The sequence below is a fragment of the Mesoplodon bidens genome (genome assembly GCF_964165515.1).
Source record: "Mesoplodon bidens genome assembly, chromosome: 7".
Lineage (NCBI taxonomy): Eukaryota > Metazoa > Chordata > Mammalia > Artiodactyla > Ziphiidae > Mesoplodon > Mesoplodon bidens.
Window position 1 is genome coordinate 29,797,013 of NC_138164.1, and position 27,343 is coordinate 29,824,355.

The window sequence follows — 27,343 nt, forward strand, 5'->3', positions numbered from 1 at the left end:
CATTGATCAAGATGAGGGAGAACATTATCAAGTGGGGTCCCTAAAGATGTGAGACAGTTTATTCAGATGAGTTCTCGTCTCCAGTGGTGCCAGGCAAGGGGGAGGCTGGGCCAGGAGGGGACAAGGAGCAGAGGTGCAATGTGAGGAAGTACTGGACAAGGCCTCCAAGAATCTGAGTGTGAGGGGAAGAGTGCAAGGACGGTGGTGATGAGAAGGCCATTGGTGTGTTTTGTTTTGTTTTGCTCTGACCACATTTGCAGACAGAGGGGAAGGCGTCAATGAGGGAAAAGAAAAAGAGTGAGGAGAAGGTTTAAAGAGAACAGGCTCTGGTGTAGAAATACAAAGAGAGATCCGTGGACACAAGGAAGGGCAGTTATCAGGAGTCTGGGATGAGGGAAATCAGATTTCTGTGACAGAAACTGAGGTAATTTGCCTATGGTAGGAGGTAGTATCTCTTGGTATAGCAAGGTGGGCATGAGGCTAAATAACCGAGAGTGGAGAAGATTCAGAAAACACACACCTCAGGAGAAACGAAAAGCGAGACATCCCAGCCACAGAGCTGGACTGCTTGAGGAGGGAGGAGAATTTGGGCAAATTCAGTCAGCAGTTTCCTCCCACCAGAAACAGAGCAGCTTGGAATGGAAATGCCTATCATGTTGTGGTCAGATTTCATGGGTCTCTGTCAAACGTGTATGTGTACAGTTACTGACTATCGCTGGGTCATTTTTTTTTCTCCTTTTTGTCTTATCCTCAACACCCTCCAGTTGGGAGGGGAGTTGAAAAGCAGGGGTGTGGTAAATGGAAATGTTTGAAGCTAATAAACAAGGTAGGGATGGGATCCTTGTTGCCAACTGTAGCCACCCTCTCCTAGGCCTGGGCCATCACTGCTGCTCAGCCATGCTTTACTGGCCTCCTCACCTGCCAGTTGAATTTACTAGCACAGCTTTTGTAAGTCACCTCCAATTCCTTCAGGCTCAAGCCCTGACCTGGCTCCTACCTGCCATCCTCAAGACAACAGCTCTTATGTTATCCAGACAATAGATATTATGCAGCGCAGATTCCCCAGTGTATGTCTGTGATGTGAATGGTTGCCCCGGAGATGAGGGGTGTGGTGACCCAGGTTCCCGCCTGTCTTCCTCAACCTCATTTCTTCACCACCCATCCTTGAACAAAGAGAGATATCTCTCCTCTTCTTGTAGGAAGATACCATGCCCCCCCCCAGGGCCAGGTCCTTTCACTACAACTTTTATCCCACCCTTCAATTGTTCTCCTCCCCACCCTAGTCTGTCCTAGGCACTGGGACCAGGTTAGCTTTATTAACTCAGCTCGATCACCACTAGGCCCAGAAACCAACTATGACTGCTTTTTATTGACCTTTTTAATGTTCAGTCCCTGCTCTTCCACCATCTGGTTCCAGGCTACTTTTCCAACTTGCTCCTCTTTATAAATTCTATCCTTACAATCCCAGTACCTTGTTAGTCTCCACATATAAACCAAGGTTTCTGTGATTTCTAAGAAATATATATTTGGTCATTCAGAGCCACAGTTTCTGAGTCACAGCTCACAAAACCCATGGGATTTCCTAAGTATTGAGAGTGATAAAGGTGTCTTTTGTTAATGAGGTGACACCTAAGAATGGAGGCTGGTCACTAAAAGATACAACCATGTGTGATTAAATGTTGGAACTCTCAGCACGACCCCCTGACCTCTGGGGAGAGGGGCAGGGGAGGAGGGTTGGAGGTTGAGTCAGCGGCCAATGGCCAATGATTTAATCAATCATGCCTATGCAATGAAGCCTCCGTAAAAACCCAAAAGAACAGAGTTTGGAGAGCTTCCAGTTTAGTGGCCATGTGGAAATGAGTGCCCCTCCCCACATACCTTGCCCTATGCATCTCTTCCATTGGACTAATTGTGAGTTATATCCTTTTATAATAAACAAGTGGTTTACTAACTAAAATGTTTTTCTGAGTTCAGTGAGCTGTTCTAGAAAATTAATCAAACCCAAGGAGAAGGCCGTGGGAACTCCTGATTTATCGCCAGTTGGTCAGAAGTACAGGTGATAACTTGGGCTTCTGACTGGCGTCTGAAGTGGTGGGGTCGGGGAGAGTCTTGTAGAACTGAACCCGTAGCCTGTGGAATCAGATATTCTCTCCTGGTAGTGTCAGGACTGAATTGAATTCTCAGAAACCCTGCTGGTGTCCAAGAATACCTGGTCAGATTTGTGGTGACCCCACCCCCACTCCAAACACACATACACACACATTGAAATTGCGTCTCAAGGGGATATGGGAACATGTGTATATGTATAATTGATTAAATTTGTTATAAAGCAGAAAAAAAAAGAAAATCATTAAACCACAAGGCAATAAACTTAAAGAAGAGAAGAGCGACAAAAACAATCACAAAATAAGTAACGAAAGTGGCAATAAGTAAATACCTATCAATAATCACTTTAAATGTCAATGGGTTAAATGTTCCAATTAAAAGACATAGGACTTCCTCCTCAACAGCTGACAAGACAATCAGGAGGCTGGCTAAACCCTGCTTCCCACCACAAGACTGCTGCAGCTGAGAGATCCTAGGACACATGACAAAGGCCAGCAGAAGACTTCCGGGTAAGATGGTGGAAGAGTAAGACGCGGAGATCACCTTCCTCCCCACGGATACACCAGAAATACAGCTACACGTGGAACAACTCCTACAGAACACCTACTGAACGCTGGCAGAAGACCCCAGACCTTCCAAAAGGCAAGAAACTCCCCACATACCTGGGTAGGGCAAAGCGGAGAGATTCCCGCACAGAGGATTGGTGCCGAGCGGCACTCACCAGCCCGAGAGGCTTGTCTGCTCGCCCGCCGGGGCGGGCGACGCTGGAAGCTGAGGCTCGGGCTTCGGTCAGAGCGCAGGGAGAGGACTCGGGCTGGGGGCGAGAACTCAGCCTGAAGGGGGCTAATGTGCCACAGCTAGCTGGGAGGGAGTCCGGGAAAACTCTGGAGCTGCCGAAGAGGCAAGAGACTATTTCTTCCCTCTTGGTTTCCTGGTGCACGAGGAGAGGGGATTAAGAGCGCTGCTTAAAGGGGCTCCACAGACGGGCGCGAGTCGCGACTAAAAGCGCGGAGCCCAGTGACGGGCGTGGGACGCTGGGGCTGCTGCTGCCGCCGCCAAGAAGCCTGTGTGCGAGCGCAGGTCACTGCCCACACCGCCCTTCCGGGAGCCTGTGCAGCCCGCCACTGCCGGGGTCCCGGGATCCAGGGGCGGCTTCCCTGGGAGAACGCACGGCGCGCCTCGGGCTGGTGCAACGTCACGCCGACCTCTGCAGCTGCAGGCTCGCCCCACACTCCGTGCCCCTCCCTCCCGCCCGGCCTGAGTGAGCCAGAGTCCCCGAAGCAGCTGCTCCTTTAACCCTGTCCTGTCTGAGCGACGAACAGACGCCCTTCGGCGACCTACACGCAGAGGCGGGGCCAAATCCAAAGCTGAGACCCAGGAGCTGTGAGAACAAAGAAGAGAAAGGGAAACCTCTCCCAGCAACCTCAGAAGCAGCGGATTAAAGCTCCACAATCAATTTGATGTACCCTGCATCTGTGGAATACATGAATAGACAACAAATCATCCCAAATTGAGGAGCCAGGAGTCAGTGCTGTGCCTCTGAGGTGGGAGAGCCAACTTCAGGACACTGGTCCACAAGAGACCTCCCAGCTCCACATAATATCAAACGGCGAAAATCTTCCAGAGATCTCCATCACAACACCAGCAACCAGCTTCACTCAACAACCAGCAAGCTACAGTGCTGGACACCCTATGCCAAACAACTAGCAAGACGGGAACACAATGCCACCCATTAGCAGAGATGCTGCCTAAAATCATAAAAAGTCTGCAGACACCCCAAAACACACCACCAGACGTGGACCTGCCCACCAGAAAGACAAGATCCAGCCTCATCCACCAGAACACAGGCACTAGTCCCCTCCACCAGGAAGCCTACACAACCCACTAAACCAACCTTAGCCACTGGGGACAGACACCAAAAACAATGGGGACTACGAACCTGCAGCCTGCAAAAAGGAGACCCCAAACACAGTAACAGAAGAAAAATGAGAAGACAGAAAAACACACAGCAGGAGAAGGAGCAAGATAAAAACCCACCAGATCTAACAAATGAAGAGGTAATAGGCAGTCTACCTGAAAACGAATTCAGAATAATGATGGTAAAGATGATCTAAGATTCTATTTCCAAGATCCAAAATCTTGGAAATAGAATAGACAAAATGCAAGAAACAGTTAACAAGGACCTAGAAGAACTAAAGATGAATCAAGCATCGATTAAAAACACAATAAATGAAATAAAAAATACTCTAGATGGGATCAATAGCAGAATAACTGAGGCAGAAGAACGGATAAGTGAGGTGGAAGATAAAATAGTGGAAATAACTGCTGCAGAGCAAAATAAAGAAAAAAGAATGAAAAGAACAGAGGACAGTCTCAGAGACCTCTGGGACAACATTAAACGCACCAACATTCGAATTATAGGGGTTCCAGAAGAAGAAGAGAAAAAGAAAGGAACTGAGAAAATATTTGAAGAGATTATAGTTGAAAACTTCCCTAACATGGGAAAGGAAATAGTTAATCAAGTCCAGGAGGCACAGAGAGTCCCATACAGAATAAATCCAAGGAGAAATACGCCAAGACACATATTAATCAAACTGTCAAAAATTAAACACAAAGAAATCATATTAAAAGCAACAAGGCAAAAACAACAAATAACACACAAGGGAATCCCCATCAGGATAACAGCTGATCTCTCAGCAGAAACTCTACAAGCCAGAAGGGAGTGGCAGGACATAATTAAAGTGATGAAGGAGAAAAACCTGCAACCAAGATTACTCTACCCAGCAAGGATCTCATTCAGATTTGATGGAGAAATTAAAACGTTTACAGACAAGCAAGAGCTGAGAGAGTTCAGCACCACCAAACCAGCTTTACAACAAATGCTAAAGGAACTTCTCTAGGCAAGAAACACAGCAGAAGGAAAAGACCTACAATAACGAACACAAAACAATTAAGAAAATGGGAATAGGAACATACATATCAATAAATACCTTAAATGTAAATGGACTAAATGCTCCCACCAAAAGACACAGATTGGCTGAATGGATACAAAAACAAGACCCATATATATGCTGTCTACAACAGACCCACTTCAGACCTAGAGACGCATACAGACTGAAAGTAAGGGGATGGAAAAAGATATTCCATGCAAATGAAAACCAAAAGAAAGCTGGAGTAGCAATTCTCATATCAGACAAAATAGACTTTAAAATAAAGACTACTAGAAGAGACAAAGAAGGACACTACATAATGATCAAGGGATCGATCCAAGAAGAAGATATAACAATTGTAAATATTTATGCACCCAACATAGGAGCACCTCAATACATAAGGCAAATACTAACAGCCATAAAAGGGGAAATCGACAGTAACACACTCATAGTAGGGGACTTTAACACCCCACTTTCACCAATGGACAGATCATCCAAAATGAAAATAAATAAGGAAACACAAGCTTTAAATGATACATTAAACAAGATGGACTTAATTGATATTTATAGGACATTCCAATCAAAAACAACAGAATACACATTTTTCTCAAGTGCTCATGGAACATTCTCCAGGATAGATCATATCTTGGGTCACAAATCAAGCCTTGGTAAATTTAAGAAAATTGAAATTGTATCAAGTATCTTTTCCGAGCACAATGCTATGAGACTAGATATCAATTACAGGAAAAGAGTTGTAAAAAATACAAACACATGGAGGCTAAACAATACACTACTTAAAACGAAGTGATCACTGAAGAAATCAAAGAGGAAATTAAAAATTACCTAGAAACAAATGACAATGGAGACACGACAACCCAAAACTTATGGGACGCAGCAAAAGCAGTTCTAAGAGGGAAGTTTATAGCAATACAATCCCACCTTAAGAAACAGGAAACATCTCGAATAAACAACCTAACCTTGCACCTAAAGCAATTAGAGGAAGAAGAACAAAAACATCCTAAAGTTAGCAGAAGGAAAGAAATCATAAAAATCAGATCAGAAATAAATGAAAAAGAAATGAAGGAAACGATAGCAAAGATAAATAAAACTAAAAGCTGGTTCTTTGAAAAGATAAACAAAATTGATAAACCATTAGCCAGACTCATCAAGAAAAAAAGGGAGAAGACTCAAGTCAATAGAATTAGAAATGAAAAAGGAGAAGTAACAACTGACACTGCAGAAATACAAAAGATCATGAGAGATTACTATAAGCAACTCTATGCCAATAAAATGGACAACCTGGAAGAAATGGACAAATTTTAGAAATGCACAACCTGCCTAGACTGAATCAGGAAGAAATAGAAAATATGAACAGACCAATCACAAGCACCGAAATTGAAACTGTGATAAAAAAATCTTCCAACAAACAAAAGCCCAGGACCAGATGGCTTCACAGGTAAATTCTATCAAGCATTTAGAGAAGAGCTAACACCTATCCTTCTCAAACTCTTCCAAAATATAGCAGAGGGAGGAACACTCCCAAACTCATTCTACAAAGCCACCATCACCTTGATACCAAAACCAGGCAAGGATGTCACAAAGAAAGAAAACTACAGGCCAATATCACTGATGAACATAGATGCAAAAATCCTCAACAATATACTAGCAAACAGAATCCAAGAGCACATTAAAAGGATCATACACCATGATCAAGTGGGGTTTATCCCAGGAATGCAAGGATTCTTCAATATACGCAAATCAATCAACGTGATACACCATATTAACCAATGGAAGGAGAAAAACCATATGATCATCTCAATAGATGCAGAGAAAGCTTTCGACAAAATTCAACACCGATTTATGATAAAAACCCTGCAGAAAGTAGGCATAGAGGGAACTTTCCTCAACATAATAAAGGCCATATATGACAAACCCACAGCCAGCATCGTCCTCAATGGTGAAAAACTGAAACCATTTCCACTAAGATCAGGAACAAGACAAGGTTGCCCACTCTCACCACTCTTATTCAACCTAGTTTTGGAAGTTTAAGCCACAGCAATCAGAGAAGAAAAGGAAATAAAAGGAATCCAAATTGGAAAAGAAGAAGTAAAGCTGTCACTGTTTGCAGATGACATGATACTCTACATAGAGAATCCTAAAGATGCTACCAGAAAACTACTAGAGTTAATCAATGAATTTGGTAAAGTTGCAGGATACAAAATTAATGCACAGAAATCTCTGGCATTCCTATATACTAATGATGAAAAATCTGGAAGTGAAATCAAGGAAACACTCCCATTTACCATTGCAACAAAAAGAATAAAATATCTAGGAATAAACCTACCTAAGGAGACAAAAGACCTGTATGCAGAAAATTATAAGACACTGATGAAAGAAATTAAAGATGATACAAATAGATGGAGAGATGTACCATGTTCTTGGATTGGAAGAATCAACAATGTGAAAATGACTCAACTACCCAAAGCAATCTACAGATTCAATGCAATCCCTATCAAACTACCCCTGGCATTTTTCACAGAACTAGAACAAAAAATTTCACAATTTGTATGGAAACACAAGAGACCCCGAATAGCCAAAGCAATCTTGAGAACGAAAAATGGAGCTGGAGGAATCAGGCTCCCTGACTTCAGACTATACTACAAAGCTACAGTAATCAAGACAGTATGGTACTGGCACAAAAACAGAAAGATAGATCAATGGAACAGGATAGAAAGCCCAGAGATAAACCCACGCACATATGGTCACCTTATCTTTGATAAAGGAGGCAGGAATGTACAGTGGAGAAAGGACAGTCTCTTCAATAAGTGGTGCTGGGAAAACTGGATAGGGACATGTAAAAGTATGAGATTAGATCACTCCCTAACACCATACACAAAAATAAGCTCAAAATGGATTAAAGACCTAAATGTAAGGCCAGACACTATCAAACTCTTAGAGGAAAACATAGGCAGAACACTCTATGACATAAATCACAGCAAGATCCTTTTTGACCCACCTCCTAGAGAAATGGAAATAAAGACAAAAATAAACACATGGGACCTAATGAAACTTAAAAGCTTTTGCACAGCAAAGAAACCATAAACAAGATGAAAAGACAACCCTCAGAATGGGAGAAAATATTTGCAAATGAAGCAACTGACAAAGGATTAATCTCCAAAATTTATAAGCAGCTCATGCAGCTCAATAACAAAAAAACAAATAACCCAATCCAAAAATGGGCAGAAGACCTAAATAGACATTTCTCCACAGAAGATATACAGACTGCCAACAAACACATGAAAGCATGCTCAACATCTTTACTCATTAGAGAAATGCAAATCAAAACTACAATAAGATATCATCTCACACCAGTCAGAATGGCCATCATCAAAAAATCTAGAAACAATAAATGCTGGAGAGGGTGTGGAAAAAAAGGGAACACTGTTGCACTGCTGGTGGGAATGTGAATTGGTACAGCCACTATGGAGAACAGTATGGAGGTTCCTTAAAAAACTACAAATAGAACTACCATATGACCCAGCAATCCCACTACTGGGCATATACCCTGAGAAAACCATAATTCAAAAAGAGACATGTACCAAAATGTTCGTAGCAGCCCTATTTACAATAGCCCGGAGATGGAAACAACCTAAGTGTCCATCATCGGATGAATGGGTAAAGAAGATTTGGCACATATATACAATGGAATATTACTCAGCCATAAAAAGAAATGAAATTGAGCTATTTGTAATGAGGTGGATGGACCTAGAGTCTGTCATACAGAGTGAAGTAAGTCAGAAAGAGAAAGCCAAATACTGTATGCTGACACATATATACGGAATTTAAGAAAAAAAAAATGTCATGAAGAACCTAGGGGCAAAACGGGAATGAAGACGCAGACCTACTTGAGAATGGACTTGAGGATATGGGGAGGGGGAAGGGTGGGCTGTGACAAGGCGAAAGAGAGGCATGGACGTGTATACACTACCAAACGTAAGGTAGATAGATAGTGGGAAGCAGCCGCAGAGCACAGGGAGATCAGCTCGGTGCTTTGTGACCGCCTGGAGGGGTGGGATGGGGAGGGTGGGAGGGAGGGAGATGCATGAGGGAAGGGATGTGGGAACAGATGTATATGTATGACTGATTCACTTTGTTATAAAGCAGAAACTAATTAAAAAAAAAAAAGAGAAATCTAGAAACAATAAATGCTGGAGAGGGTGTGGAGAAAAGGGAACACTCTTGCACTGCTGGTGGGAATGTGAATTGGTACAGCCACTATGGAGAACGGTATGGAGGTTCCTTAAAAAACTACAAATAGAACTACCATATGACCCAGCAATCCCACTACTGGGCATATACCCTGAGAAAACCATAATTCAAAAAGAGACATGTACCAAAATGTTCATTGCAGCTCTATTCACAATAGCCCGGAGCTGGAAACAACCTAAGTGTCCATCATCGGATGAATGGATAAAGAAGATGTGGCACATATATACAATGGAATATTACTCAGCCATAAAAAGAAACGAAACTGAGCTATTTGTAATGAGGTGGATAGACCTAGAGTCTGTCATACAGAGTGAAGTTAGTCAGAAAGAGAAAGACAAATACCGTATGCTAACACATATATACGGAATTTTAAAAAAAAATGTCATGAAGAACCTAGGGGCAAAACGGGAATGAAGACGCAGACCTACTTGAGAATGGACTTGAGGATATGGGGAGGGGGAAGGGTGGGCTGTGACAAGGCGAAAGAGAGGCATGGACGTGTATACACTACCAAACGTAAGGTAGATAGATAGTGGGAAGCAGCCGCAGAGCACAGGGAGATCAGCTCGGTGCTTTGTGACCGCCTGGAGGGGTGGGATGGGGAGGGTGGGAGGGAGGGAGATGCATGAGGGAAGGGATGTGGGAACAGATGTATATGTATGACTGATTCACTTTGTTATAAAGCAGAAACTAATTAAAAAAATAAATAAATAAACTTAAAAAAAAAAATGTCATGAAGAACATAGGGGTAAGACAGGAATAAAGACACAGACCTACTAGAGAATGGACTTGAGGATATGGGGAGGGGGAAGGGTAAGCTGTGACAAAGTGAAAGAGCGGCATGGACATATATACACTACCAAACGTAAGGTAGATAGCTAGTGGGAAGCAGCCGCATAGCACAGGGAGATCAGCTCGGTGCTCTGTGACTGCCTGGAGGGGTGGGATAGGGAGGGTGGGAGGGAGACGCAAAAGGGAGGGGATATGGGAACATATGTATATGTATAACTGATTAAATTTTTTATAAAGCAAAAAATTAAAAAAAAAATTTTAAAAAAGACATAGGGTAGCTGATTAGATTAAAAAACAAGACCCATTTATATGTTGCTTACAAGAGACTCACTTCAGACCTAAATACACACACAGACTGAAAGTGAGGGAATGAAAAAAGATATTTCATGCAAATGGAAATGACAAAAAAGCTGGGGTGGTAATACTCATATGACAAAGAAGACTTTAAAACAAGGTCTGACAAAAGGCAGAGAAGGACATTATATAAGGGAATCAATAGAAAAAGACCATATAACATTTGTTAACCAAATCTAAATCTATAAAGCAACTATTAGCAGACATGGAGGAAGAAATTGACAACAGTACAATAATAGTAGGAGACTTTAATACCCCATTACACCAATGGACATATCATCCAGCCAGAGCATCATGATCTCTGTTTTAGAGGATGAACTTGGCATGGTTATATGTCTTAGGGTGAAACGGCCTATATTTGGAATAGACAGTGACACACACACAAAAAAAAAAAAAAAGAAAAAGAAATTGCGTCTCAGAATACTAAGTCTCTCATATCTCTGCCTTTGCTCTTTGTTTCTTCTAATTCCACCCTCATTACCTGAATATCAATGTCAAAATTCAGTCCATCATTTGAAGTTTATCTCAAGGCCACTCCCTCCATGAAGTCTCTGCTGATCTCTTCAATGAGTGTGATTGTTCCTTCTCTTGAACCCTTAAGGTGTGGATGTTCACGTTCTTGCATATGTTCTCTATACTCTCTTGCAAAGGGGTTCTTAACTCATTCTCAGAATTACTTGGGATGCTCCCTAAAATTATGTATGCCTGTGCCCCACCCCAGAGATTCGGACTCGGGGGCTGGAGTGGAGCCCACTTATCTGTATTTTTTTAAAAATATTTATTTATTTATTTGGCTGAGCCCAGTCTTAGTTGCGGCACACAGGTTCTTCCGTGCCACATGCAGGATATTTAGTTGCAAGCATGCATGTGGGATCAAGTTCCCAAACCAGGGATTGAACCAAGGCCCTCTGCATTAGGAGCTCGGAGTCTTAGCCACTGGACCACCAGGGAAGTCCCACACTTATCTGTATTTTTAATACAGACTCTGATGTAGAGCCAAGACTGAGAACCATTGCCTTATTTTGAATTTTTCCTCACTGAGAGAACAAAGGGGAGATTACCAGGAAACATAAATGGAAAGGTATGTTGGAATCAGATCTCTGGACCTCACTTTCCTTATCTTTAAAATGGGCATAATAATCCCTTCTTCCTTGCATTATTATGAACGTAAAGGGAGATAATATATAGCCAACATCTAAGGCTGAGTCCTAAGAGTGAAGACACTACACACATTCCCTCACTTGACAGTAAAGACTGCCAGCTTAGTGCAATGTTTAGTACATGATGGCTTGTGTGACTTTTAACTTAACCATTTATACTCTGTGTGAAGGGTGTGTAACTTACACACATATGTTCCCTGGCTGCCCTGAGCTCTGGATGTTGAAGGAAGCTGTATGGAAGTTACTTCATCACTCAGTGGCTTAACCTTGAAGAACTTCTCTTTCTGGAAAAGAGGAGCTTTTCAACATTGCTAACTCCACTTATAGAACAGACATAAGAACGATCATGGCCATAATTTCATCACACTCACAATACAGGGAAGAGGGCACAGGAGAGTTTACACGGAGCTCCCACATACACTGTCTCATCCCATCCTCCTGAGGCCATACGAGGGAGATGTTAATGTCCCAGTTTTATAGATGTGGAAGTTGAGGCTTAGAAGAACTTAGATGATTTGTTAAAAGTTACATAAGTAGGAAGTGGCAGAACTACAATTCGAACCCAGTTAGTATAATTTCACATCTGATGCTCTTTATCTTCACCACAACTGACCCCAACAATTATCTGTTCATTTGATCGGGGGGTAGAGACGTCCATCCTGATCATCACAGTCCAAAACTGCTTCATGCAGAAGACATCTTGCCTGTGAATGAATCAAAGGTCCACCTGCGTCACTGGGTAAACTTCTGTACTTAGCGTGTGCTGTTTCCTCTACCGCTCACATTCCCCATTGGCAAACTCCCACTCAGCTTTCAAGATCAGAACTTAGGAGCACCTCCAGTTAGCTTTCCCTGCTGCCTATGCCCATCCCAGCTAGCTAGACACATTCTTCTCCTTTTATCTTTTTTTTAAACTAAAGAGAAAACAAACTATATCAATGCAATCAGTTCCTTCTTGTTGGGCTGAAAAAGCAAAACTAAGCTGTAAAATTATAAGTTGCTACCTCTGCTGTGGAACAGCACATCGGGTGATCAGACAAGGTTGCTATCTACAGGGGGTGGCATTATGGAGACAGAATGGTCCTCCATTGTCATTCATTGTGTCTGTCCAAAACTAAATTTCCACTGTCTTTTTTACTTGCTCTGAAATTCATTAAAAAAAAAAGTTAGCTTGTTTGTCTTTTTTTATTTTTTCTAGTAAGAAATTGGCTTAAATGGCCCCTAAGTGCACACTAAAGTGGAAATGACTGATAGCTGGTCTTTTCCCAGAAGGTTTTCAGAGGAGAGAGAGCCTGAGAGAACTCTGGGTTCCAGGCACCAGAAGAAGGGAGGTGCAGACACTGTAGAGGTGAGGGGAGGTCAGGTGTAGAGAAAGAATTCAAAAAGCGGAAGGCGGAGGCCCTGAAAACAGGTGTGGCTTTCTCCACCACTCTAATGGAGCTGGACCTGTCATCAGGGATCCAAATCCAGGAATTCTGGTTTTTAACACAACATTTACACAAACACTAGAAAACTGAGTTTACCAAAGTTTGGGATTCTTGTCTAAATTGCTTCCCATTATGTTCAGGAGAAAGTACATTTATAAACCTTATAAACAAGGCAGTGAATCAAAATAACTCAACATAGCGTAGACCAATGTTAAGGCATTCTCATTTAGGAAGAAAAGGTTTTTTCACTAAAGATCTAACGCAGAGGAAGCCACATCATGACTAAGTTGTGTACCCAGGGAAAGTTAACATGATCATGACCTTGGAGCTACTTGAACCAATTGGAAAAAAAACTAGCACATGAGGACAAGGAATAGATCCCCAACTCTCTGCACATCCACATTCTACTTTTCCTTTGAGGACAAGTTCTCATGCTACATCCCTCATGAAGCCTTCCCTGATTCTACCTAACCCGATCATTGCACTTTCCTCCAGACTCCCACAGTATTTCATCTGAACCACTATTAACTTATCTCCAATAATCTGGTACCCATCACAGCACCTGGCATACAATAGGTGTCAGGAAATGTTTCCTGAGTGAATGTAAGAATCTACAACATAAACATTCGTCTGCTATCTAGATAGGTTCTAACTCAAGACATATTTCTTTGGATTGTCTAAAAAGCTCGTAGAAGACTTCAGGAGGGAACTGAACCACGTACCATAGCATCTCAAATAATATATTAACACATGTTATACATCATACATGTTGACATATACATTTATGCACAGGAATACCTGCCCTTACAGAATACAGTTGGCCCTTGAACAACATAGATTTAAACTGCATGGGTCTACTTATACCTGGATTTTTTTCAATAGTAAATACTACAGTACTACATGATCAGCACTGTTGAATCTGCCGATGTGGAATCGTGGATACAGAGGAACTGAGTATACACAGGGCTGACTATAAACTATATGCAAATTTTCAGTTGCACAGAGGATCAGCACCCCTAACCCTCCCCCTTGTTAAGGGTCAACTGTATATATAAATATATGTAAATGAATGTATACAAAAACTGTGTATGGTAACAATCTAAATGCACATAGAGTCAGAATAAGTGAGACCAGGTGACACAATTTGAAAGCAGGCCCAAGGGCCTCTGATCAATACAGCCGCTATGCAGCCATGTTGCCTGAAAGTCCTCTCAGGGTATTTTCCCTTGGGAGTGTACAAGGCATCTCATGCTCACTCTCCCTGTCTTCTCCATGAACACAAGCCAAGGCCTCCCAGTTGTTACAGCCCTGGAGCTACTGCTCCACCGTGGGCCAGCCGGGTGCTGGAGTGGAAGACTAGAAAACAGGGCCTGATATAGTAGCTGCCAGCTCGGCCTCTAAACATATCCCCTACTATTGAATCCTGGCTCCTCCACAAGGTTAGCATGTGATTTATATAAGCCATCTCACTTCTCTGGATTTGCTTTTTATCTGCAAAATGCAGATAATAATAGCATCTGCCTCCCAAGGTCTTGTGAGGATGGACTGAGGTCATATACATACAGCATGTAAGTCTGGGACATAATAAATATTTAGCAAATGATCATTATTATCATTACCATCAGTATTGCTTTCTTTGTCTTTCCCATGCAAAATCCAGCTTGCAGAAAACACATTGACGCTAAAACCACATCCTCCAGAAACTGCTTTAGGACCCCCATATATATCCAGCTTTGTCACAACGCACACAAGCACACATGTTCCTCACCTACAACAAGGGTGGGTAAGTGCAGAGATTCTCTAGTTCGGCTCCTTAGCCCCAAGATAACTACCACTAATCAAACAATATTCTACTGCACGAATGAGTACAGCCTCAGCATCTGACATGCCCAGAAAATGTAACTGCTGTTCATTAACTTCAGAATTAGTCTCCTATTCCTTTTCCTTGACCAGACAATTTTGCAAAAGTAAATATCTAAAAAGCCCTAAAACAGAGTAGCAAATTGTACTTTTTTTCCATTGAAAGACTCCCCTATTTGGGGGTACTAGATCACATTATAACATTGCAAAACTGTCAGAGTGCAATTAACCCACGTTGCTTCACATTCCTGATGTGGCAATTGTTTAAGACAGGGCTTTATAAGGGACCAGATGAAAGCAGTGAATGACATGGGATGCTCTGAACTTCAGGGTGCCCATCAGGAGAATGAGCGAAGGAAGGCCAGGAGAGGTAGTTTTTGAAGACGAGGTCATGTTCCGTCTAAAGATGCTTCCACTTCTGCTGTTACTCCACGTGCAGCTTTCCAAGGCCTTTCTAGTACATTCTGAACTCCTACAAGAGAAAACTGCAAAAATTGTTCAGGTAACTCAACTATCAATTAGGTGGGCGGTTGATTTGCTGGTGATGAGGAAATTGTTTGGGTTCTCTTCTCTTTTTCGTTAAAGCAGCCTGAAAGAATTATGTGAATGATTTGTTTGAGGTTAAACGTCTGGTTTCAGTGATTTGGAGAGTTCCAAGCAGGGCCCTCTGAAAGCCGGGCATGCAAACAATCTGGGTTCTTCACACCCTCAGAAAATACTGCTGCCGAGCTGCTGCAGCTGGGGAAAACTTTTAGAAGGAATGGTTTAAATTATAAAATGATTTTCTTTCTCACTTACCTAATATTTTCCCTTCTAATGTATCTGCAACACAATTACTACATGACTGGTGCTTTCTATATGGACTTGTCTTTGCAGCCAAAAATCTCAGGTGTACATACAGCACGAGGATGGGAAACTCTAAGGAACTAGAAATCAGTTCATAGTGTAATCATATTTCCTAAAACCAGGTTATGGGGCTGTTTATAAACTCTTGAAAGCACTGTAAAAGCAAAACCAATAGCTTTTCTCCATTGTTTCACAGTATGAAAGGCCAAATTTAAAAAAAAAAAACACAAGGGAATGCTGTCAGAAGTTTGTCATGCACAATTTTCTTAGCATTACAGTTTTAGAAAAGCATTTCTTCTTGTTGATATTTTTCTTTCACTTAAAAAAATAGATTTCTTACATTGATAACAGTAACCCATGGGTTAATAGAAGTGATTAAGACTCTGTACAAAGTGCCCTGCTCAGCATTTCACAAATATTGTCTCATTTCATCCTAAAACAATCCTATGAGGGCGGCGGATTATTATTTCCACTTAAGAGACAAATGTGAATCTGAAGTCATCTAAGTGATGTGTCCAAGCACACAAAATTAATCTGTGGCAAAGCTAAGATTTGAACCCAAATCTATCTGATCTCAAAGCCTGTGTGAGCACAGAATTGCTCTGTCCTGTGTCACTTGCAAAGTGCCGCTTAAGGATGCTTAAGGTAAGAGAAAGAGGTTTCACGATTGGCTTGTTAACACCCCTCAGAACCTTCTTAATGAGTTTTGGCCCCTCCCAAAGAGTTACTGTGGTGGATAAAATGCTAATGACAGTGATGCTGCTGTTGCCCCAAAACATGTTTGGAATTCTTCTTTTGAAGCCATTAATTCTCATTTGAGAAGCAACATGGTGAATTGGGACCTGATTATCTTCTTGGCAAGTTCCTTATTTCTCTGCATCTTCATGTCTTAATGTGTATGATTAAACCTTCTCTACAGTAGTGAAAAGAGGATTAAAAAAGAGAATCTGCATTGCTGCAACTAATACTTCAAGGAGTCAATAAATGCTGATGCTGTTTTGTTTTTTTATTAAAAATAAGAAGGCAGTATCCTGACTGTGTACTAGCATTTTGCTTGAGGATGTGGAACTCACCCCTTATGAAATACCTATTTTTATGCATAAATATTAACTGTATCACTGAATGGATGGACTGTTCCTTCCAGTAGGCAATGGTCATCCAAGTCGACCAGAAAGTTTGTGCTTTTATCTTTGTGACTATCAGGTTATTAGTTTTGGTTTGACCTCTGCAATAACTTGAAAATGAATGCAAAATGCACAGAGAACTGAAGGAAATTTCACAGCAAAGTCCTTATGTGTTTGTCTTTTTCCAGAATTACCTAGAAAAGTTCTACCAATTACCAAGGTACAAATATCAGTCTGAAAGGAAGAACAGCACTAGTGTGATTGTTGAGAAACTTAAAGAAATGCAGCGCTTCTTTGGGCTGAACATAACAGGGAAGCCAAATGAGGAAACCTTGGAGATGATGGGAAAGCCTCGCTGTGGAGTGCCCGATACTGGCGATTTTATGATAACTCCAGGAAACCCCAAGTGGAAACAAACTAATCTGACCTACAGGTAATAGTTCTAGAGTTTCAGAATTCACTCATTCAGCCCATGTTCACTGAACTCTTATGATGTGTCAGGCACTGTTCTAGGATTCGGAATACACTAGAGACAAACAAATGAATAAATATCCCTGCTCTTATAGAGTTTAGATTCTAGTGAATGAGTATGAGAATGGAAGGGTAAAGGTCCCATGGGTTCTTTTCAATCCAAAGCCTGTCATTTTTGTCTTCTTTCTCTATCAGTCTAAAGAGGACTATGGCAAAGTTAGGCTGTCTCTCTAAGAATTCACTTTAGGACCCAAAAAAGGCTTAATCATTGCTGGAGAGAATCTAGCCCCACCATTCATGCATCTTGATGATAATAACAATAATAATGATACCCAATGTTTGTTGAATACTACTATTTGCCAAGTAGTGAACTAAATGCTTTACATACATTTAATCCCACAACAACCTTATGAGAGGGGTACTATTTTATTATCCTCATTTTATGAATAAGGAAACTGAGTTTAAAGACTTGTAGTAACTGGTCCAGAACCTACATCTGTCTTCAACCCTAAGTCCTGCACCCCCTCCTTGCACCTTCTTCAGTGGTAGCATATCACATATGCACAAACTTCAAACTAGAGCAATTCAATCTACTGATGGACTGCTGTTCTAAACAATAATGAACCCTTCACACACTTTCTCATTTTGAAGGATTATTAACTATACCCCAGATTTGTCAGAGGCTGAAGTGGAAACAGCTCTTGAGAAAGCCTTTAAACTCTGGAGTCACGTATCACCCCTGAACTTCACCAAGACCTCACAGGAAGAAGCAGATATCAAGATTGCCTTTCTCCAAGGAGGTGGGCTCAAAGCAGTCATGCTCGATTTTTCTTTCCCTGGCTAAACTGAGACTTGGCAAATACCTAATACAAATCATTTTATTTCAGATCATGGGACAATTCTCCATTTGATGGACCCAATGGAATCCTTGCTCATGCCTTTCAGCCAGGCCCAGGTATTGGAGGAGATGTTCATTTTGATGCAGAAGAAACATGGACCAAAACCTCCAGAAGTAAGTTCACCAAGGTTATGTCCACATGCAGCTTCTAAATGAACTTTTCCACATTAGAATTTGCCCTCCTACACACACACACACACACACACACACACACACACACAGAGAGCCAAGTTATTGTAAAATTTCACACTCACACAAACTGATCATTTAGAATTCTTGCTACCTCAAGATACTAAGTTAATTTAGGTTTAGAAAAAATCCTGAAGCTAAATTCTGACCTTGTTTCCTAAGGTAGGAATCAGAAAACAACAGATCATGGCTAAGTCCTTCCTGGTCCTATTTGTATAAATAAAGTTTTATTGGAACTGGGTCACATACTCTTTTGTTTATGTATCACCTATGGCCGCTTTCATACCACAATAACAAAGCTGAGTGGTTGACACAGAGACCATACGGCTCATAAAAATCTAAAATATTTACTATCTGGACTCTTATAGAAAAAGTTTGCTTACCACTGCTTTAAGGTATATATTTTAATATTGTGAAATTTAATGATGTTTGAAAAAGATTCCTATTTTTGGAAATTCAGAAATAATTGGTTTATTTAGAAAACTGACCCATTTAGGAAAGAGCAACCATCTAGTTATTCTCATTCATCTGGTGATTTCATCTTCGTGGAGCTCTTTTTCAATGATACGTTTCCATATAGCAAACTACCCCTTTCAGGAGAAGACTCAGAGTAAGAAGAAGACCACCTGAAGGGAAGAACTGAGAATAAGGAGAGGTATATTCAGACCATATGGTACTTTACAAGGCTACAGGGTAACAAGAGGCCAAAGAACACTTTTTAGAAAATAATAGGAAAGAAGCCTTTTACCATTGCTTGGGACCTCTTCCTCCCACCATTTTCTCAACATAAATGTTTTGAGTGTTGATTCTACCTAAGTCCTTGTGCTAGGAGCTGTGAGTACCCAAAGACAATAAACACTCCCCACGACTTTGCATTCCTATTGCCCTCCCGACTAGTTCAGATGGTCATTACCTCTTACCTGAATTAACTGGTCCAGATTCCCACCTGGACTGTTTACCTCCAATCTTGGCTCCCTCTAATTTTCCCCAGCACTGTAAGAAGATTTGTTTTTGGAAAGCCCATCTTTACATTTGGAAAGCCCAGTGTTTACATTTTCCAGGCCAAATATGTCCACATACCTTCACTTGACACTGAAAGCTCTTGGAGATCTTCCAAACTCATCTTCCATGGCTTGTCTTCATATTTCACACACAGCAGCCACATGGCACATTCACTGTTTCTAGATCACACCATGTGCTTTCCAACTGCCCTACACTTGCTCACATTGCTTCCTCTTCCTGAAACGCCTTTCCCCACACCCTAAGCCCCACCTTTCAAAATCCCTGTTTTCCATGCTACGTCAAATGCCTCCCCCATCCTGTCTTTCAGCTAGAAATTAAGCTTTCCTCTCAGAATAACAACAGCCTTGATTTTTTCTTCTCTAACTGCCCTGCTCATTATTCTGTGCGTTCTATTTGTTTGCACACATATCCCCTTTCAGTCTATGCATCATAACAAATCTCCCAGAGCCCCTTGCCCAGTACTCCAGACACTCAAAGATGTTTTTTAAAGTATTTATAATGCAAAATGGAAGGATGTGATGATCAAGAAAGAAAGTCTTGGAGCATGGGTAGAATATTACAAGGCTAATTATCATCAGGAAGTTGAACATGGTGGTAAGAACACAGGTCTTGACATCATACCTGGGTTCAACCCCAGCTCTACCACTTATTAGTTGCAAGGCCAATATAACAAGGTATTCAAAAATCTCTGGGCTTCAGTTCCTTTGTCATAAAAGTAATCTAACAATTCTTCTTAAAAATGTTGTTAAGATTAAATATTATTACAATTCCTAGCATATAAGAAAGTGCTGTACAACTATGATTGTTTTTTAAGTAGACATGTAAGAAAATGCACAGTGTGTTTGTGAAATGGCACATAGACTAGCTGGAGTGAAGGATTCACATCAGAAATCTAGTCCTCAAATGTCTGCTGGAGCCAAATGGAGTAGTCTTGGACTTGGCAAAGGAGCTCGGGCTTTATTTGACAGGAAGTGCAAGCCTTGCAAGTTTTTAAGCTCCTAGTTATGAAAGGCACTATGCTCATGGAAGTTAAAAGATAAGGGTAGGAAGCAACAAGAAGCAGCGTTTGTCTCTTTCTGGTGGAAAATTCCTGAAGCTTCCTGGAGAGCTCAGAATCAAGGAAGAGCTGGTGCTAAGTGGTCAGGGAGCCAAAGTGAGTCAGCTCTGCATCTGAGGCCACTGTTTCTGCCTGGCAGACTGAGACTCTCCTCATGGGGCAGTGGGCCTAGGATACTGGAGAGGGGTAAGGATGGGTTCATGGGAGGAGAGGGCTTTTGAGAGTCATGAGACCTGTGATGGCCCTGCCATCGTTTCCCTGAGCCTCAGGTCCATGAAGTATGGGAATTGGAATAAAGGCAGCAGTCTTTCTTGGTTCTAAGATTTGGTGAGGAGCTCATACTCACCTAATCTTAACCTATAGCCCCTACCTTGATTCCTTCCAATCTCCATTTCTTCAGGTACCTGAAGAGAAAAGGAAAAAGGCAGGCATGGGAAAGGCTGTCTCTCCAGGGAGTTTTGGCTCAGAAGCTGCATTCCTTGAGATCCTATTTCTACCACCCTTCAATCTACTTGGAGCCATTCACCACACATGCTTGCATTTCAGATTACAACTTGTTTCTTGTTGCTGCCCATGAATTTGGCCATTCCTTGGGGCTGGCTCATTCCTCTGACCCTGGTGCTTTGATGTATCCCAACTATGCTTTCAGTGAGCCCAGAACCTACTCGCTCCCTCAAGATGACATCAGTGGCATTCAGGCCATCTACGGTAAGGTCATCTGAAGAGCAGCAGGACCTGGTGAGACCTGGCCATGTCAGGGATGTTCATTGCAGTCTTGGCTATGGTGATCGAAGTTAGAGGGCACCTGGGAGTCCATCGGGAGGAGAATATATGGGTAAAATGTGGTGGATGCCTGCCATAGAGTAATGTACAGCACTGAATCAGATGTACATAGATGAGTCTTTAAAACATCGTGCTTCCTGGAAAAGAAAGAGAATGATACATATTACTCAGTGTATAAATTACATAATACATGAATCTACACAAATTAAATATGTATATAGACAAAGCAAGGCATTTTCAAGAAACATGCTAACAAACATAAATACATATATACTGAACATATCAAGATTGTTGTCTATGAGGGAAAGAGGGGAGTGGGGATGGAGTATGAAGAGAAAGACACATTTTTTAAAGACAGGACTAATACTTTTCAGGGAGGGATATAGAGGCCTTTGCCTCTGTCTAAGTATTGTCTGACAAGACCATTGCATATCTCCTTCCCCTTGCCCTCCTGCCCCCTAGTGGCTGTAAGAACAAGAAACCAGAGAAGAGGTTTGCAGCTCTCTAAAAATAAAAATAAAAAAATGTTTTAAATGTTGATTGAAAGGGAGTGTCGTGGAGTCGAATTGTGTAAAACATTCTCCCTCTCTGGTGGGACAGCAGTACAAAAACAAGCATGCCAGGGTCCCACAACTACGAATTTTATTCATGACAGTAGAATTTTCAGGAATGATGAGACCTAGTCTAACTGCCTCTACTCCCCAATCCCTTTTCCCCTGAAAACACCTCCCTTCCTCACTTGCCTATATTTGAACTGTTAGCAGCCTTTCGTTCTACAATGGGAAAATACATTAAAATTTAAATACTTATAGAAAAAATATTGCTACATTTTGATTTAGATTTATGCTGTGGGGATCTCTTTCCAGAAGATGAATTTTAGTGAGAAAGGAGAAAGTAGATACTGAGTGACTAAAAATGCAGAAAGAGAAGGCAAGAAGGGAAAGAAGCATGGGATTCTAATTTTAAACTGGCAGAGGGGAGGGGGAAGAATTCAAATTTCTTTATCTCACACCTTAGCTTGGAACTGTCCCTAAAGCTACCATTACTCTTTTATTTTTGTTTTAATTTTTTTTAATTGAGGGATAGTAGTTTTGCAATGTTGTGTTAGTTTCTACTGTACAGTGAAGTGGAGTTCCCTGTGCTATACCTCAGGTTCTTATGAGTTATCTATTTTATATATATATTAGTGTATATATGTCAATCCCATTCTCCCAATTCATCTTACCCCACTCTTTTATTTTTTAATTTAAAAAAATAAAGCTTTTAAGAGAGCCTAATGTGTGATTACTTTAATGCCTTATAGGATAGTTAGTTAGCATTTCTTTTCATATGAAGACCCTTCACCAACCTGAGAATTAACTGAAATACACCAAAATTCACCCTGGACTCATGCTTATAAAAAGCCTTTTTACTTTCAGGACCTTCGAGCAACCCTGTGCAACCTACTGGACCAACCACACCCACAGCCTGTGACCCCAGACTGACATTTGATGCCATCACTACACTCCGCGGAGAAATACTTTTCTTTAAAGACAAGTATAAGAATGAACTATTCCTTCCTTTGACTTCTTTTACTGGCATAACTTAAAACTGGATTCTAATTAAGTCACATATTACACATTACCCAGCTTTTCCTTTGAATTCTATGCATATGAATCTCGTTGGAATTGATAGTGTTTTCTGGGTAAATCAAAACGTCCAGGAAAAGAAAAAAAAAAAAAAGCTAAAACATCTGTAAGCATTTAGATGTTTGTGATGATGTAAACAGACATGGACTCTAGCTGTTGGGAACCCTACAGCTGGGTTTACCCAACACCAAAATAGCATTCAATTCCACCCAAATTCATTCAAGTGAATGGAAACTGTCACTTAATAGCTGCAGGGAAAATCATCTGACTGAATTTTTCAATTTTCCATTGGCTATTCTGTGATTGTGTACTCACAGGCGGAGTGTTCTTGTATTGCTTTTGCTAGAATATTCTAAATATTCTTAACATATTGTAGCAACAATAATGAAAGAGACTAACAAAATAAAACTTGTCAATGTGTGAGGAGGCGGGCAATGTAAAATGTAATCAAATACGGTCACTCCTATCAGGTCGTCTGAAAACTATAAAGTACTCACCAGATGGACAGTATCACCATAAAGCACTGGCCATATGCTGGTCACTGTGCTGGAAGCATTGTCTTCACTGTATGTTATAACCTCCCAGCAATCTTATAGGATCAATACCAGCCCAAGACTCATAGAAGCTGCCTGCTTAGACTATTGTGTGTGGTTTTCTCCCTTATGTTCCATTAGGTACTTCTGGAGAAAGCATCCTCACCTACGAAGAGTCGAACTCAATTTCATTTCTCTCTTCTGGCCATCCCTGGTAAATGGTATACAGGCTGCTTATGAGGATTTTGACAAGGACCTAATTTTCATATTCAGAGGTAACTGCCTAAGGTTTTCATCTTGTTTTAGTTCCTCCTGAAGGGAAGGGCAGGACTTCTTTGTGGTCCCTTCCAGGTTCAAAGAGGCGAGTCAAGAAGAGAGTGTTAGCTTTTGTCACGAGACCTGGGTTGGGTTGCATCTCCACCACTAAATGCTGTATGAACTTGAGCATGTTGTACCTTCTTCAGGCATCAGTTTTTTCATCTACAAAATGAGGACACTTTATTAGACCCTTTAGCCTTCCTCCACCCTCATCCCAGATATAATTTTCTAAGATTCCCCAAGGCTCTAGTTTAATCTCTGTATAGAAGTAACATGAGATAAGACGTTCAAGTGTGGAGCCTTGAGTGTCAGGCTACAAAGCTGGAAATGTTTTACAGGTGCTAGGAAATCACTAGAGTTATCATAGCCCAATGGTCTTCACTTTACCACCTCTATCTTTTCAAGACTATTTTTCCATTTTCATTTCTATGATGAATTTATGCAAAGATTAAGAATTGGTATACATTTTGTAGGAATGGAAAAACTTTATGTAACATATAACCTGAATCATTGGCAGGTAATCAGTACTGGGCTGTAAGTGGCTATGATATTCAGCAAGGTTATCCCAAGAATATAGCAAACTATGGCTTCCCAAGCAGTGTCCAAGAAATAGACGCAGCTGTTTCCTACAGGGGAAAGACATACTTCTTTGTAAACAACCAATTCTGGAGGTAAGAGAAACTATTTTTTCCATTAGAGATTGAAATCTATGTTTCTTTACCCTCTTTACAAACCATCAATGATCAGGCATCTGAAGGTTTAAAATATTTAGGTGGTCTCTGATAGGCATTCTTTTTCACAAGATAATTGATGTCGCTATGGCTTTTGAAAATTTTACAAAGGTAAGATGCCTGCACAATGGTATTGAGGATTCTATATCCTGAAACAGAGCGAACTTTAATAAAACACTAAAATGTGATGCAAAGAAAGAGTTAGGCTAATTCTCATTTATTCATTAAATTCTAAGAGTTAAATTCTACTACACTCAATCAAATGTTATACAGAACTTGATTCCCAACTTGAAATTATTATTTATATTTATTCAGATAGATACTATGAACCAATTAAGTAAAAGCCTTAGAACATATAAGCTCTCCTTTCTGAAAATAACACTGCCCCAACAATCAGAAGCCTGTTTTCGTATTAGTGATACCCATATATTTTATAAATATGTATGTATGCTTAGGTAGAGAAGTTAACCACTGTTAGTTTCCCAGTAAATAGGACATTGTGAAGAACAAATGAGAAAATACGTGTGAAGGCATTATGTAAAGTACATACAATTTAAAGAAAACTATTAATCACTGTACACTGTATTGGTCTTAAAATGTGGAACAATTTTTTTTTTCTAATCAGATATGATGACCAAGGTCAATCCATGGAACCAGGTTATCCCAAAAGCATAGGAAGTAGCTTTCAAGGAATAGAAAGTAGAGTTGATGCAATTTTCCAGAAGAATTGTAAGTAGAAAAAAAAAATAAAACAATAAATTTTTTTAAAATGTTAAGTAGCTCATTTGCATTGCAACGTTATATTAGGACAGGAGTGGAGTCTTTTTAATTGAAAACATCTAAGATCTGCTACAAGCTAATTCAATACATTATATCTTTTTTTTTTCTTATAGCCTTCTTCCTTTTCTTCAGTGGACCAAGATATTATGCATTTGATCTTAGTGCTCGTAGGATTACTAGAGTTGAAAGAAGCAATAGATGGCTTAACTGTAGATAAAGCCGAAGCAAAATCAAGTGCGTTTGTGTCCATTTTCTGAATATGGAAGGGAGATCTAATCTGCATATCTATTACATTGTGTCCTAGTTATACTTTTTTCAACAATAAGTAATATTGTTTGCTCTCACTGTATTCATTGGACCGATCCTCACTGAAAATAAGTTTGGAGTATTCCACTGTTTGCAGAGGCTAATTTTGTCCTATATTCCATCTCAGGTTAGTGAATCCATCACAAGGAGAAGGAAATTAAGCCTTCTTTGCCACCTCAATATTCATTATTTCCTCACTTGCTTATTTGACTTCTAAATTGCCCATTTATTCTTAAGTCTTTTAAATATGTCTTAACTGTAACTGCTATATGTAATTTAGCACTGGATTTGGTTATAAGTAAGGATTATGAACAACATAAATAGTACACATTGTCTTTTGCCAAAAATGTGGTGCTATTTTCCACTCTTGGAAAGAAATGTTGTTGAGACTTGTTGTGGATTGAATTGTGTCCCCCTATTTTCCACTCTTGGAAAGAAATGTTGTTGAGACTTGTTGTGGATTGAATTGTGTCTCCCCAAAAAAGTATGTTGAAACCCTCACCCCAGGTACCTACAGATGTACCTAATTTGGAACTAGCATCTTTGAGGATGTAATTAGTTAACATGAGGTTATACTGGATCAGAGTAGGCCTAAAAACTGATGTTCTTATAAGAGGAGAGACATAGACACACAGTGGAGAGGGTCATGTAAAGATAGAGACAGGATTGGAATGACGCATCTACATGCCAAGGATTGCCAGCAACCACCAGAAGCTGGAAGAGGCAAGGAAGGATCCTCCCTAGAGCCTTCAGAGAGAAGAGCATGGCCCTCCTGACACCTTGATTTTGAACTTATAACTTCCAAATTGTGATTTAAAAATTTTCTGTTGCTTTAAGCTACGAAGTTTGTGATACTTTGTTAAGGCAGCTCTAGGAAGCTGATACAGTACACCTGAACTTATGGAAATGAATCAGTACAGAAATACAGACTTGCAAACCCAGTAAAGATTACTGGCATCTTCCCAGGGGAGCAGCTCTAGGAAGCTGATACAGTACACCTGAACTTACGGAAATGAATCAGTACAGGAATACAGACTTGCAACCCCAGTAAAGATTACTGGCATCTTCCCAGGGGAGAAGCAAAAAGGAGGGGTACCACTTCCTCTCCTGTCTCCTAGCTTCTAGAGTTCAAGAAAATGGGCCAGTTAAATCTGTTGTTCTTTATTTCTGTTTTTCCCTGGGATCCTCAGGAGGACACCCTCTACAGATAACCAGGGTTTGCCACACAAACAGAATAGTGTTGGGCACAAAATTCAATAAATCTCATTTAATTGAATTAAACTGAGCTTAGATGCATAAATTTGCTAATGGCTCTTTTCCGTTAAGAACTTTAAGATTTGTGGTATCATAATGACTAGTCTAGACATTAAAATCATTATAATGTCATATCTGCAGTTGTTAGAATGTAATGCAGTGCAGTTTATTACACAATAAAATATGTGAATTGTAAAATATATTTATCACTAGCACATCCTTTTTTATTTTCCTGTAAAGTTTTTAACCCCCACAGATGATTGATTTAATATACTTTGATACTTTTTTCTGGTTCAAAATTTATCTATTAAATGATTTCAAAATAAATATTTTAAATGACTGACTTGTGATGTACTATAATTTCTTAAGATACTACCATATAGTTCATCTAAAGTATAAAAAGGAAATTTCAATATATTTGCAGGCATTTTCCTTTATCAGAAATATTACATTGATATTAAACTTTTAGATATTACTTCACAGGTTTATGAAATATTTTATCAA

At 40.5% G+C, this 27,343-nt stretch overlaps 1 protein-coding gene and 1 long non-coding RNA gene across 2 annotated transcripts in view; one reads left to right on the top strand and one right to left on the bottom strand.

Moving 5' to 3' along the window:
• The first annotated feature begins 14,454 nt into the window (after positions 1-14,454).
• On the top strand, positions 14,455-27,041 carry MMP8 (matrix metallopeptidase 8). The gene is given in 11 exon segments (XM_081238902.1): positions 14,455-15,400; positions 17,057-17,301; positions 17,991-18,139; positions 18,227-18,229; positions 18,232-18,351; positions 21,053-21,214; positions 22,708-22,825; positions 23,592-23,725; positions 24,286-24,439; positions 25,125-25,228; positions 25,393-27,041. Coding segments are annotated over 11 exon segments (1,491 nt in total). The 5' UTR covers positions 14,455-15,202; the 3' UTR covers positions 25,497-27,041.
• The window catches only part of LOC308619776, a 279,938-nt gene continuing 273,779 nt past the window's right edge, over positions 21,185-27,343 (bottom strand). Inside the window, exon 8 of the long non-coding RNA XR_014016225.1 lies at positions 21,185-21,426. This is a non-coding gene — a long non-coding RNA (uncharacterized lncRNA). The remainder of the gene's footprint in view (positions 21,427-27,343) is intronic.